The sequence below is a fragment of the Stenella coeruleoalba genome (assembly GCF_951394435.1).
Source record: "Stenella coeruleoalba genome assembly, chromosome: 13".
Taxonomy (NCBI): domain Eukaryota; kingdom Metazoa; phylum Chordata; class Mammalia; order Artiodactyla; family Delphinidae; genus Stenella; species Stenella coeruleoalba.
Genome location: NC_137159.1, coordinates 61,355,419 through 61,371,172, shown reverse-complemented (window position 1 = coordinate 61,371,172; position 15,754 = coordinate 61,355,419). Strand labels below are relative to the sequence as shown.

General features: G+C 40.6%; 1 protein-coding gene across 6 annotated transcripts in view; it reads left to right on the top strand.

Annotated features, from left to right (window-relative positions):
* The window catches only part of CRIM1 (cysteine rich transmembrane BMP regulator 1), a 208,055-nt gene that overhangs the window by 127,822 nt on the left and 64,479 nt on the right, over window positions 1-15,754 (top strand). For all 6 annotated transcript variants that reach the window (XM_079940082.1, XM_079940085.1, XM_079940084.1 and 3 more), the window contains 2 exons: window positions 4,195-4,377; window positions 6,825-7,022. In XM_079940082.1, coding sequence (XP_079796208.1) covers window positions 4,195-4,377; window positions 6,825-7,022 — 381 coding nt within the window. The remainder of the gene's footprint in view (window positions 1-4,194; window positions 4,378-6,824; window positions 7,023-15,754) is intronic.

Below are 15,754 nucleotides of genomic sequence, written 5' to 3'. Positions count from 1 at the left end.
ATTTACTGCCTGTGTAAATATAGACACACAGCTCATCTCACACTAGTTATGTGACTTTAGGCAAAAGTCAATTTGCCTAAAAATTTCATTTTCCTCATTGAAGAAGTGGCTATTAATATTTGTTCTGTCTTCTTGACAGGATTGTTATAAAATCAAATGAGAAAGTACTTGTTTGTCCAGGTACAAAACAAATGTAAATATACTCAAATTAAAATGCAGTGAAAGTCTCAAATATTTCGAATATCCAAGGTGACATGGAGAAATGACGTTAGGACAGAGGAGCCCATGAGAGCTGTGTGTCTCATGATCTGGTTCTTCCCGTCTTATTAAACAGGGTGCATTAGCTCAGGAGAACTGTCTTTAGCTTGGAAGTACTTCTATTTTACCAGCTTTATTGAGACACATACCATGCACTTCACCAAGTGAAGTTGCACAATTCACTGTTTTTAATGTATTCACAGAATTGTTTGATCCTCACAATCAATTTTAGAACACTTACATCAATCCCCCCCCGAATTCCCAAACTCATTAACGGTCACTCCCCATTTCCCCCAAACCCTCCAGTACTAGGCAACCACTAATCTACTTTCTGTCTCTATACATGTACCTATTATGGACATTTCATATAAATAGAATCATATCCAATATGTGGTATTTTTTGACTGGCTTCTTTCACTTAGCAATGTTCCCCAGGTTCATTTATGTTTTAGTATCTATCAAAATTTCATTCCTTTTTTATGGCCAAGAAATATTTCATTACATGGATATACTACATTTTGTTTATTCATACATCAGTTGATAGACGTTTAGGTTGTTTCCGGTTTTTTTTGGCTATTATGAATAGCACTGCTATAAACATTTGTGTACAAGTTTTTATGTGAATAGATGTTTTCATTTCTCTTGGATAAGGTCATACCTAGGAGTAGAATTGCTGGATCCTCTGGTAACTGTGTGTTTCATTACATCCTCACCAGCGATGTATGAGAGTTTCAGTTTCTCCACATCCTCGTCAGCATTTGTTATTATCTATATGTTTTTCATTTTAGCCATCCTAGGATATGAAGTGATGTCTCATTGTGGCTTTGATTTGTATTCCCTTAATAAATAATGATGTTAAGCATCTTTTCATCTGCTTCTTGGTCATTTCTGTATCTTATTTGGAGAAATTTCTATTCAAATATTTGCTATTTTTCAATTGGGTTGTTTTTATTGTTGTTCTTTATATATTCTGATACAAGTCCTTTATCAGATATTTACAAATATTTTTTAATCTTTGGGTTATCTTTCTTTATGGTGTTCTTTGAGGCACAAAAGTAGATGAACTCCAGTTTAACTATTTTTTCTTCTGTTGCTTATGCTTTTGGTGTCATATCTAAGAAACCATTGCCTAATTACAAAGTCTCAAAGATTTACTCCTGTTATCTTCTAAGAGCTCTATAGTTGTAGCTATTACGTTTAGATCATAGTTCTGTAATTCATTTTGAGTTATTTTTTGTATATGGTATGATAGTGGTCCATTCTTATTCTTTTGCATGTGGATATCCAGTTGCTCCAGCACCATTTGTTGAAAAGACTATTCTTTTCCTCAGTGAATTATCCTGGCACCCTGTTAAAAATCACTAAATATGAGAGATTGTTTCTGAACTCTTAATCAATTCCACTGAACTGTATATTTATCCTGATGTCAGTACTACAGTGTCTTGATTACTGTAGCATTGTAGTATGTCTTGAAATCAGAAAGTGTGAGTCCTCTAGCTTTGTTCTTCTTTTCAAGGTTGTTTTGGCAGTTCTGGGTTCCTCACATTTCCATATGAGTTTTAGGATTGGCTTGTCAGTTTTTACAAAAGAACCAAGTAGGATTTTGATAGAGATTGCAATGAAAATATAGATCAATTTGGGGAATATTTTCACCTTAACAATATTATCTTTCAGTCCATGAACATGGAATATATTTTCATTTATTTAGGCCTTCTTTACTTTCTTTGAACAACGCTTTTTAGTTTTTAAAGTACAAGTTTTGTGCTTCATTTATTAAATTTATTGCTAAATATTTTATTCTTTTCAATGCTACTGTGAATGGAATTTTTTTAAACTTCATTTTCAGATTGTTCTTTGCTAGTGTGTAGATATACAATTTATTTGAGTTGCAGTTGTACCCTGAAATCTTGCCGAACTTTTTGTTCACTAGTTTTTTAGTAGATTCTTTAGAATCTTTTAAAATTCAAGATCATGTCATCTGCAGGTAGAGAGAGTTTTCCTACTTACTTTCTCATATGCGTGATTTTTTTAAAAAATTTATTTATTTTGGGGTGTGTTGGGTCTTTGTTGCTGCGTGCAGGCTTTCCCTAGTTGCAGCGAGCAGGGGCTACTCTTTTTTTTTTTTTTGTGGTGCGTGGGCCTCTCACTGTTGCGGCCTCTCCCGTTGCGGAGCACAGGCTCCGGACATGCAGGCTCAGTGGCCATGGCTCACAGGCCCAGCCGCTCTGCGGCATGTGGGATCTTCCCGGACCGGGGCACGAACCTGTGTCCCCTGCATTGGCAGGCGGACTCAACCACTGCGCCACCAGGGAAGCCCAGGGGCTACTCTTCGTTGTGGTGCGTGGGCTTCTCATTGCGGTGGCTTCTCTTGTTACAGAGCACGGGCTCTAGGTGCGTGGGCTTCAGTAGTTGTGGCTCACGGGCTCTAGAACGCAGGCTCAGTAGTTGTGGCGCACAGGCTTAGTTGCTCCGCAGCATATGGGCTCTTCCCGGACCAGGGATTGAACCCATGTCCCCTGTATTGGCAGACGGATTCTTAACCACTGCCTCACCAGGGAAGCCCGTGTGCTTTTTATGTCCTTTTGTTGCCTAAGTGCCCTGGCTGGAGCTTCCAGTACAAAGTTGAATCGAAGTGGTGAGAGTGAACATCGTTGTCTTGCTCCTGATTTAAAGGGAAAAGCATTCACCCTTTCACTATTAAGTATGATGTTAGCTGTGGGTTTTTCATAGATGCCACTTATCAAGCTGCTGTTTAACAACTTCCACTCCTAAGTTATTGAACGTTTTTATCATGAAAGGGTGTTGACTTCTGTCAAATATCTTTTCTATGTCAACTGAGATGATCCTGTGGTTTTTTTCCTTTATTCTATAGACATGTTGTATTACATTAATTGATTTTTGGATGTTGAACCAACCTTGCATTCTTGGAATAAATCCCACTTGGTATATAATCTTTTTTATATGTTGCTGGATTCAGTCAGCTAGTATTTTTTTTTTGAGGATTTTTTTTATCTCTGTGTTTATAAGAGATAGTTTTCTTTTTCTTATGATGTCTTTGTCTGGTGGGAGTTCTTTTAAGTCAACCAAAATTAGCGTTAAGAAATGGATTTAGTGAGAGTGTTTTAGGGCAGAGAAACAATTTAAAATCATTGGTGTCATTATGAGAATTGTTAAGTGCAGGGCTTTGAGTCCTTAGCAGAACATAGCCTTGAAACACAATGGAAGGAGTACAAGGTTTTAGTTGAAGAGCTACTGTTTTTGCTTCTATCATTTGCTAAATGTGTGACTTTGAGCAAATTACCCAGGATTTCCTCACTTCTGCACTCAGGATAAGTATTTCTACATCAGACCTTTGTTATTGGGATTAAGTGAGGTAATGCATGTAGAAAGTGTTTTTTTAAAGGCCAAGCACTATTATAATTACAGATTGTTAAACAGGATAGAAAAAAGAATTTAGGAGAAAACACTGGAGAAACAGAAGATAACAGAACATAACCTCTTAAAAGGCCTAAATAAATTTTTTGAGGCAGAACAAAACCTAATGTGGAGGCAGGATCATTTACTTGAGGGTAGAGAATGATTTAACAAAACAGACGTTTTGTTTAACAAAAAATCTTTTTAAAGCACAAATCAGAAATGTGTTTCATGGTCACATGGTTACTTTTATTTGGGATAAGGGGACGCCAGTATAGATTTTACTAAGAGGAATTTCGATTCCTTGGTATAATGAGAATAGTGATGTGTTTTATTTATTTTATTCTACTTTACTTTGCATTGCTTTGTTGCTTCTGTTGTAAAAAATTATATTGAGTGTAGTAAATTTCCATCAAATTTTAACCTGCTGTCAGACAGTATTTTCTAGAGGCTGTTTGAAAAATATGAAAGGACACCAGAGAAATGACTTTGAATCTGCCATGTTTGTTTTAACTCCTTTAGAAACAAAGCCAGCCTGTGTATTCAACAATGTGGAGTATAGCGATGGGGATATGTTTCGAATGGACAACTGTCGGTTCTGTCGATGCCAAGGGGGTGTTTCCATCTGCTTCACTGCCCAGTGTGGTGAGCTGAACTGCGAGAGATACTATGTGCCCGAAGGGGAGTGCTGCCCTGTGTGTGAAGGTAAGGACAGGTGCCAATCAGAGAATAAGAAGAAGAGACATGGTTTAGGGACTTAATATCACAGTTGACCTACTTCAGTCTCCAAAATAGAGGAAGATTGAAGAAGTTCCCGTTTTTTGTCACCATGGTCTACCTTTTAGGACTTCAATAATGCTAGGTAGACTGTGTGAAACTGTCAATACTTCCCTGAGGGAAGTTACACCCTGGGTGTAGACAGCGGTCACCTGTTTCCACAGATGGACGTGAGGTTTCCCGGAGGTGCTTTCTGTTCCTCCTCTGTGGTTCCAGCAGTTCCTTGGCAAGTCCTGGGACTTTCTCTCCATCCTGACATCAGAATTCCACCCACCCTGCTCCCCTCAGATTGCTCAGCTAGGACAGGGCCGCCCTAGTCACTGACCACCTTAGCCAGTCAGCTCAGAGAGGAACCAACCCTGCTTCCTTTCTGATACCCATGCCAGTCCAGGTGAGAGCAGGGCTCCCCGTCCTTTGAAAATGTGTGGTAGTGAGAGTAGGGTCATGGTGTGGCATGGTGGTGACACCAAGGCAAGGCTCAGACAGTGTCCACTGTGGCCCTGGGCAGAAGGATCCCCAGGGCCTGCTTTCTCTTTATTCCCCATTTCCCTCCAAGAAATAAGAGGTCCATGTTCCTCCAACAGGCTCGACCCTCCTGTCTCTCCTATGGAGAAATAATAAACATTTCAGAATGATAACTCTGAATATCATATACTACAATCCACACATTTTAAGGATCAGGATAATCAGAAAAGTAGTCACTTGTCTGAGTTTCCAGTGAAGCCAGGAACAGTGAGTGCCTGACCGTGTCTCTGGCCTAACTGCACTACACTGTTTCCCCAGAAAAGAGGATCACGTGAGCTTTCTTGTCCTGCCCGGACCACAGACCTTCAGTCTGGAGTCAGGCACATCCGTCTCATGTCTGACACTCACCCTGCCCTTACCTCCACACGTGAAACGGGAGGACAGAATTTCATGCCATGTTCCATAACTTTTTCTGTTTTCTAAATCCATTTCTTTTCAATATTTGAGCTCTGTTTGCCACATAATACTGAAGATATGAAATTGCTTAGAGTATGCAAACTACATTCCTAACATTGAACAGTGGTTCATAACAGGGAGGCCACCTTCCCTGTTAGAAATTATTTTTGCTAACATGGGAGAAAGGTGGTTCACTTCTTAGGTGTCATCAGGGATTTTAAGAAAGTCACATCAAACTTTTAACCTTCCCAATTGATTTGTTCCCTAGCTACTCCCCCCGGTGTGTAAATAGTCTCTGAAACTATGTAGCGGTTGGTCATGTAAAAACATAGATATGGACCTCTGTGTAATAATCATAATGAGTTGTCTGGGCACAGATCCGGTTATGTCTCACTTCCTGGAATTCAGATCCAGGCTCAAAGTAGAAATGAAGTATGCAGTGTAATATTTTTTATAAAGAAATTTTATAAAGTCTTATCTAACTCAGGTCTCTTGGCTGCTTGCATGTCTGGCAGACTGCCCTTCTGAAGCTGTGGCTGCGTGCTTTTCAGTTTTGGCCCTCTCACTCTCTTGTAATGCCCTACTACCTCTTTGGAATAAAGAGGACCAAACTCGGAACTGCCTGGACTTTGCTTCCAGCACAGCAGCACTTGCTTCTTGAGGCCAGATTTTATGTTTCTGAAAAAGAACATTGAGTGATTTATCTAGTTGCTTTCATTTATAAGGATATTTGGGGATTTTTAATTTATGTGCTTGTCAGCAACCTCAGAAAACTTTTTTACACTATCCTTGGCTACCTACGTTCCCCAGCCTCAGCTGCTGCTTGACTGCTCAGCTTGGGGGAGAAGAATGGCGTAGGTTCACAGCTTTCCCTCCAGGGCACAAGCAGTGCCATGAATGGTTTAGAGAAGCTGTGTCAGTCCTGTCCTGAATAAGGCCACAGCAGGGAACTGTATATACCTCACTGTGCCTCCAGGCACCGTGAGATAGACTTCAGTTAGTCCTAGAAATAACAGGCTCGCTATAAGTTAGATGGGGCATTATTCTTTCCACTTTACAGGAGGTAAAATGGAGGTGTAATAAACATTTAAGTTGGCAACTCAGAAGGCATCGTCAGAGCCTAAAATGGATCAGCATTTTTTTCTCACGACCAACCCACAGCTCCATCCACGAAGTTTTGCACCTTTATGAAATGATAACACCTGCACATTGGTTTTTATGCCTCAGATCCCCTGCCCTGTGTGCCGTGTCAGGATGGGTGGACAGAAATTCAGCATGACAGCTGCTTTTGCATGTCCCCCTAGAGACACCTCCTGTGGCCCTGAGCTTCTGCTGAGCACAGCTGGAAAAGAACTGCTGATGACGAGAACCTGGGAAAAAAAAGTCTCTAGGTGCAGGCAGAGATAAGATGTAGAATGCCCTCAGTCTTACTCTGAACTCACGTTTTAATTTAGATCCCGTGTATCCTTTCAATAATCCCGCTGGCTGCTATGCCAATGGTCAGATCCGTGCCCATGGGGACCGGTGGCGGGAGGACGACTGCACGTTCTGCCAGTGCATCAACGGAGAACCCCACTGTGTTGCGACGGCCTGCGGACAGAGCTGCATGAACCCCGTCAAAGTGCCTGGGGAGTGTTGCCCTGTGTGTGAAGGTAACCCTTGTAGATTCTAACGAGCCCCTGGCGAATATCTCGTGTTGGATAAGCTTCTACCAGTATGTGCTTGCTTGTTTTCTGTTTCCTCAGGCATAATGTCTGCTTCATGCTGTTACCAGTTGCAGATGAATTTATTATACAGCCCAAACTAATCATTTGGGGGAAATGTTACACGTTTACAGTGAGAATAGTGTGGGCTTTATTTTGTCACTGCAGATAATGCTTATCTGAATACTTTACAGTCAAGGAATACATACATTTTAAATCAGTTCACCGCAAGCCTGATTAACATCCAAAGGTCAACACGATGAAATGAAATGAAATTGGAAATAAGACCCATGACTCAAAGCATAGCTTGTTCAACTTGTAATGCTTACATAAGCCCAAGAGTCCTGGCAACTAGATGAAAAACCTGGAGCCATCAAAGGTGGTTTTCACTGCCTGGAGTCCTCACCCTGAGCATCCGTTCTGCTTCTAATATCACGATGGCTGTGGCTTTGCAGTTCCTTTCGGGCTTTTTCTTATGTCTTGGTTGCCTGCATTCACTACCTCTCTTCCTGTTTCATGGAGAGAGCCTGAGATATCCTGGACTAGTCTTTCCATCCCAACCGCTATTCCAGGCCATTTCCCCCATCCTGGGAAGATTCTTTGCACACTTACTCAAGTCAGCCTTAATCCTTGGTCCATGTCTGTTAGTACAGACAAGAGATTGAATATCTATACTGACAGTTCCAATAGAGAGTGTCCGTCGTTAAGAAGTACATTTGCATAGTGAAATGAACTAAAGTGGGTCAAAAATTAGTCCTTGTGGAAGATGGATCCTTCTAGAATTTTTTAAAACATCTATTAAGGAACTGACAGGTCTTTTCAGAAATTCAGTCAAGTAGACTGAGTTCTCTGTCAAGAAGTCTTTTTGCTTCTACCGAAATTTTAATCAACTCAGACTTCAGAGTTTGCCTGACTGGCTTCATTAACTGCTGAGGGGTTAGAATTATTAAAGACCTTAAAAATCATATAAAAATTTAAGCTGGAGGATTCTGGTTCTATTGACATCACCAATTCCCTCACCATTACTCTACTCAGAATGCAGCTGCCACACTCCAAAACTTTATAGCTTCCAGATGACCAATTTTGTGGAAATCACCCACCCACCTCGCACATATACTCCTCCTATCCCCTGAAGGCAGCGTTTCAGTGCTGGAAAAAGGAGTGTGCAATAATGTTTGATGATGTACGGTCAGCTTTACAAGGAAAGATGCCCTCTGAAGCTGATAAAGATGGGAATATCTATCCCTAAGAATTAGGGGCAATCTGTTATTGGTTTGAAATATTTAAGTATATGTATGTGCATGATAATGTAAGAAAAATTAAAAACATATATAAAATCCAGTAAACAGTAACTCTTTAACTTCATGAGTCTTGAGTCTAGATTGAAAATAAGACTTTGAAAAACTTGTTTAAAAAAAAAGTAGGGCCTTTTTTCTAAAAGTAAGAAAGTCAAACCCTTTGCCCTCATCTTTGGCTGTCACTAGCATATCCATTGTGGTGAGTGGAGAAGGGAAGCAGTTGGTGAATAGACAAAAATATATATTATATGTATGAGAAACTGATTTATTCTTATGTCATATAGATGTTTGGGTAGGAAGTAGATGTTAGTTTGATCACTTAGAGTTTGGTCTCTGAAACAGCTGGGTCACGTTGTAATCTTCCACTGTTTGAGAAAAGAGTGACAGTTTGGGTCAGCCATTAATTCCAAAAAATTTATTAAGAACCTTCCGTAATCCAGATACCACATCGGACACAAAGCTAAATGAGGGATAACTCCTAGTAAACTTCAAAGAAACTATTTAGGCTGTTTTAAATTAAACCAGGAAAAACAGAATGTCTGCATTCAGGTGCTGTGGGGTAAGTGCTTTTTATTTGTACCTGATTTCATTTAATCCTCACATTAACCCTCTGCCAAAGGCCTTATTATACCATTTTAAAGATGAAGAAATTAGGGTTTAGAGAGATTTAGATAATTTTCCCCAAGGTCAGTTGCCAATATGTGGCTGAGCTGGGATCAGCTGAAGTCTGTCAGATTCAACTACATTTTTGTCTGCTTCCTCTGCTCCCAGAGGTCATCTCAGTTTCCACCTGCCCCTATTTCTAGTTCCCTTCTATCTCTCTTCATCTCTGGCTTTTGGCCCTGTGTTGGGACGCACAGGAGTTCGATGACAGGGGAGGAGATCATTTGCAGTTTGACAGCTACTCCGGGTGTTTTGGATGTGATCTCCCACCTGCCCTCTCCCCTGAATTTGAGGACCTCGGGGGAAGGATGCCCTTGAGACTCATCCTCGATTTGCTTCTCAAGCCTCACATTCAGGTTGTCTCCTTCACTTCACCAGACTTGGCATCTTTATTCCAAGCTGTTAGGCTCTGCTGGTCTCAGCCTTGCAGAAGGTTCCATTGTTTAGTTCTCAGAGAACTAATTTATCTTCTGTTTCTTGTTTTTGTTTTAAAGTCAGTTAAGTAATAAGTTTCACATAAAACTGTGTTTACTCTCCAGTGACACCCTCATTTTAAGATGTGTTCAGAAGACAAAAGATTCTTTTGGCATGGGGATAAAAAAAACAATGTACAGCTTAGGATAATGATCATAAAAGTTTATTATTATCTATGAATAATATTGTAATAAACTTATTTATTAATAATAATAAACTTACAAAATAATGCAAGGCAAATAAATCTTATTGCTTAGTTTTCAGGATCCAAGAAAGACTCTGGAAGTATTCAAAAATATTTTTCTCAGCAGTCATTCAATAGCCTATTTAAATAGAATTTCAGGTGACTTCCGAAGAGCCAAAGGATTAGACAGAATAAGAAAAAAGCAAGGCATTGTTGTGTAATAAATAATCAGCCAGAATTATTTGGAGGAAACAGAAAGACTGGTATTTATGCAGTTTATACACAGTAAATTCCTCTGTGCATAATTGCATAACAAATGTTGGCTCTCACCTTTATTAGCTACAGTCCCAAGGTACACAGTCAGAGTCTGAAATTTGATGAAAGGGACCCCACACAAGGATTGTGGGTTTAGATTCTTCCTAAATAAATTACTGCATCACCAAATATAGTGTGTTTGGACCTTCAGGGAGGAAGAACCTTGTTGTGACTGCTGTTGTTATTAGAGATACATACCTTCCAAATGACAACATAATGTGCTTGGTTACTCCTGGAGGACTGGGAATGTGAACCTGGGGGCCCTTAAAGACTATGCTGTTACTTGACAGCTAACTCAATTCACAAGTACCTGAGTGCTGTTTAAATTGGCACTTAAGTACTCTCTTGATTACGTCTTAGCAAGTTAGTGTCAACACCCAATTCAGGTACACAGATAAGCCATCCCAGTCTGTAAGTCTATAACTGATTGTATTCTTATGGTTTGTTCTGTTGGCTTTTCTCTACATCTCCTCTTGCTCATCAATTGCATTATCTTTATTTTCTGGCCCTTGTAAAAAGCTAGAATGGAAACACATGGAATAGCAGATAAAGTTTGCAGTTTAAGCATCTATATGGGAGATATGTCCTTATTTTCTTACAAACTAAAAACGAAAAAGGAGGGCAGCAGAATTGTCTTCCTCGGCATCTAGCACCATTTGCATCATCTTGTTTGTAGCCCTTAATGAGAGTAGCTGACATTTCTTGCACACTGTGACTGTGAGCCAGGCCTCAGTGCTTTAAGAGCATCAGCCCATTTGATCCTCACACCTACCCTCTTGTGCAGGTACTGCCGTCCCAATTTATGATCACAGAACCCAAAGTTCAGAAGTCATGTAACTTGCCCAAGGGCCTACAGCTCGGAAGTGGCAGAGCAGTGTATCTCCAGAGCCCTGGCTCTGGACCCCTGCAAGGATACTGCCTCTGAGACAGAGTGCACTTATTGACCAGTAGCCTAAAAGAGGCTACGTCCCCCATGAGCTAGGATTTACCGTATGCTTTTGAATCCCTAAAACAGCACCTGTCATGTAAGTAGGTGCTCAAAAATGGTTAATGAATGGATGATGAGTGAGTGAGTTAGCGAAGGGGGAAAGACTGGAATAAGACAACAGACCCTGATAGAGGGTTTCCTTAACCAATGCTGTGAAAGGGGTCAGATGCTGACCTCTGGTGAACTGAAGAAAGATTAATGTATAAATGCTTCTATTTGAAAATGCACTTTGAGAACAGAAAGCAGAGTGTTATACGAAGTATGTTTGGCACACGGTGGGTCCAGACGCCTACAGGTGAGTTGGACCAGTTAGCTTCAGATTGACTGCTCACCCTCCTGATTGAGCACGTAGCTCTCGACTCCCACCCAGGGGCAGCCTTCCAAGACTGGTTTGTAAACTGTGGTTTATCCTCTCTCAGTTCAGCCCCTGAAGTCCAGAATCACAGAATTAAAGTGGGCCTTCTCCAGACCCTCCAAGGCTAATGCTCACTGTCACATTTAATGTACTGCTTTTAAGACCTGCGCTGAGAGTGTGTAAGTGCCACTGCCTTGTTTTCAGCTAGACTTTTTTTTTTTTAATATCACAGTTAGGTATTGGGAATAATTTGCTAGTTGATTTCCCAGTAATGCCAGGTGTAAATCCTGTCTAAGTTGATTCTTAATGTCAGAGGGACCATAAGGACAGGGTGCCATTTTCCATGAAAAAAAAATATCCATTTGTTTTATAATTAAAAGTAAGATAAGGGGGCTTCCTTGGTGGCGCAGTGGTTGGGAGTCCGCCTGCCGATGCGGGGGACGCGGGTTCGTGCCCCAGTCCCGGAGGATCCCACATGCCGCGGAGTGGTTGGGCCCGTGAGCCATGGCCGCTGAGCCTGCGCGTCCAGAGCCTGTGCTCCGCAACGGGAAGGCCCGTGTACCGCCAAAAAAAAAAAAAAAAAAGTAAGATAAGGTGTTGGGGAGGGAAATACTGGCTTCATGATGTAATGACATGACCGTGATGACGCAACAAGAAAAATGCTAGATATGTGGACAAGTGTGAGGCCATCTCCACCTGATGCAGGAGATAAGAATTTCATCATCCCTGATTAGTCTTGATGTCAGATCTGATCTGCTGTCTCATCTTGGGCTGTGGCTGGACCCTGCCCAGGTGGCCACTGTGACCTGAGTGTTCTTTAGGCCCAGTATGTGCAGAGTCTCCAGCTGGGATGAGTTGATGGTTTTGATGACCCTGGGGATTTCAGAGCCAACGCCAAGAGTATCACTTTTCAAGAACTAGAAACAGCATCGGTAATATTTTACAAGTTAGCATTCAATATTAGGATTTGAGTTGCTAGTAAATAAATTCCATGCTTGTGGTTGGGTACTTTCCAACCATAATGGGTACTTTCCTTTGTACTATTTCTGTTTCTCTGGAACAAAAGCAAAATCTATTTCCAAATTCACACAGGAAATAAGAGAGTTATTTGTAGATTGTCACAGCTGAGTAACGGGTATATGAGGGTCCATCATATTATTCTACCTACTTCAGTATTTTAAAGATTTTTTCCATAATAAGAACTTCAAATGAAAGTTATTTGCAGAGTTATTGTCTGAAACTGAGCTGAGTTTCAGGCAGGCCTCGTGATTCTGCTAACCTGGACTTAACCAACTCTTGGAGTGGAGGAATAAAAATTGACTCCCTGTCCATGGAGTCTTTCTAATTCTCTGGACTTAGGATGGAGCGTGACAGCTGTGCCATCAGCCATCTTCCTGCCAGCCGGCTGTCTTGGATCCCTTACTTGGGAAATCCTGGTCCTACCTGGGACAGTGTTGAAGAGAGGACATGAGGCATCTCTTGACCTTGTGGATTTAATGAGCCACTTCAGCATCAGCTCACCCAGTAGATCATATGCTGCGGTCCTCTAAAGGGCTGGAGGTCTTTGAGCTGTGAAATAGACTGTCCTCCTCCTCATCAATACTGATTTTATGGGAGCGCTATATTCTTTCCATAAATTCTGATATAGTTTGAATCAAGCCACCCTTCAAATGAGGTTTCTCCTGGGCTGATGGAAAAGTCTGTACCAGGCACATATCTGGGTGGGAATTCCTTGAAACAAGAAAATATGTTTCCAGCCCCGCCCATAATACTTCCTCACCAAACAGTATCTCAAACGATTAAGCTACTGCTTCTGTGGCAAGGAATCAAACATAGTTTGGCTGACCCCAGAGGCAGTGAAGTCAAAGATGCCACAGGGTCACATGATATTAATGTTCTGGTACGTAACAGGGATCAAAACTCAGTTTATGGGTGGTACTGCTTCAGTGCCATATACTATGCTATTATTAGTAGGCCAAGAATAATAAAATATTCATAATATTTCAAAGACTGTTAGGCATGTTTCATCCTTTAACTCTAAGTGTCCTGGAAACTAGTTCCATAAATGGAAATTAAAATATAGCACAGTGTGTTTTTTGGCTTGTCCAAATAAGGTCATATGTGGGGTAACAAATGCATAGCAGATGACCATGTGTCAACCTAGGTGTCCTTTAACCTAAGCATCCAAAATTGTTCATGAATGAATTTCATAATATTTTTGTTTTCTCTGGGGATTTAAAATATCTTTAGGTATTTCAAATAACATTAGAATGGTATGGTTCAGAGCTGATTCTGAAACACTTGATTAGAGAAACCTTTGCCTGTGATTTTCCGGCATTTGGCAGTCCCACCTATTGAGTATTTCCCTGTGGAAGTGGCCTGCAAGGGGCAGGTTCCTCTTTATTTCCTCTGCTGTTTACTTCCCATACCTAAATGGGCATTACTGCCAGGAGTCTCATAATTTTCCTACTAAGATCATAATCGAATCTAATAGTTCAGACTTGGGCCTGCTAATTTTCATCTAATCAACAGAGGCAGGAAAACAGAGTCTGGAATGCCAGCTATGTGAATGAAAAATATTTAGTCATTCTTGAAATGATAGGAATGTTTTTCCAACAAGCTTAAATAAACACAATCTCTACTGAGACTGTGTTAAACTTTTTTTGGATAAGAGACAACTCTTAGGCAACCAAACAGAAGTTAATGAAGGTTATTAAGAGACATGCCCTTCAGAAAAGGCTTATGGACATTAAAAAGAAAGATTCCATTTTCTTTAGGGTACAACCATTGACCAGAAGTAGCAGAATTGGTTTCCTTTTAGCTTTTGTCAACCTAATAGAATTTAGCATTTTAACTGGTAATCACATTGTCTACGTTTTGAGAGATGTCCTGCTTTACTAGCCATGGCTTATTAGACCATCTTACTTTAAAATCCTCATCTTCATCTCCTTCCACTGTTTGCCTCAATTCTAAGGAATGGATAGGTCTCAGCACACCTGTATTTAAAGCACGTGACAGCACTTCTTATATGAAGCTTGTTTATTTGTTCCCATCAATGCAAGGTCCAACTATAAAGCAGTGAAATTATTTTTAACATAATGAAATTACTTTTAAACATAACCAAGCCTTACATATCCAAGTGAAGTGTTTTTCCTTTCAAAATAGTTATATGGGAACTGTACAGCTATTGCAAGAATACCGTCGTTCAGAATATTTTTGGTACTTCTCTGTTGAAACTGACATTGCAGCTTGCCTCACGCACATCCTTTTGAAAATTCTTAGCTTTGTAAACCCCTGGCTTTAAAGGTTTATTAGACTCTAGGAAATAGTCAAAGTCATTCACATCTAAGTCTGGTGGAAAGGCTGGGTGATCTAGCTGGGTAAAACTTTTCAGAAGAAGCAAAAAGAGACAGTGAAGTAAAGGCACTCTGTCTTCTATGACACAGTAATTTCCTCTGAAAGAGATTCTGAAGAGAAGTTTCAAATAGAATTTTAACATGAACAACATTTTAGCACAAGCATATAGCCCACAAAAGTGAGTGCTTTTAGCAGTAACACTTATTTGTAAGTGCAACTCCTGGTGTGTTTATTGGAAAAAAAAAATCAGTTCACTTACCACGTAGTATTTGTATGACTTCTAGGGACTAGAGGCATATATTTAAATGGTCATCTATTATATTACAACTTTTTGTAGAATTGCAGATGTTCCATTCAAACTTATTTTCAAATAAATTAGACTAAAATAATTTCCCTCTAGAAATAACTATTTTAAAAGTGGTGGTGAGGGCTTCCCTGGTGGCGCAGTGGTTGAGAGTCCGCCTGCCGATGCATGGGACACGGGTTCGTGCCCCGGTCCGGGAAGATCCCACATGCCGCGGAGCGGCTAGGCCCGTGAGCCATGGCTGCTGAGCCTGCGCGTCTGGAGCCTGTGCTCCGAGCAGGAGAGGGCACAACAGTGAGAGGCCCACGTACCGCAAAAAAGAAAAAGTGGTGGTGATTCCAATATAATTTATTTCTAATATTTTATTTCTCGAATTCCACTTCTGATTGTACCATTTTAAACTGTCTCATTGTATAGTCTTAACCTTAAATGAGCAAAATGATTTCACATTGTTTAATACGTGAGGGTTAGTATTAGAGATGGTGAGCAACCCAGTGAACTGTTTTTAAAGGCCCTATTGAAGTATTTTCTGTGCTGTGTCTGGCGGATTGTTGAAGATAAAATACCTGCTGCAATATTGTTGTAAAATAACAGGGCAGAGCGAAGGAATGAAAATGTCTACTGAAGAACATCCCTTGCCCATTGATGGATCTCCCGTCACAGGTGGCTGCTGAGGTGTCAGGGAGCTGGATCGTACCCACCTGTTATCCTCTGCAGTTGAGACTCCCGAAATGCTCACTATC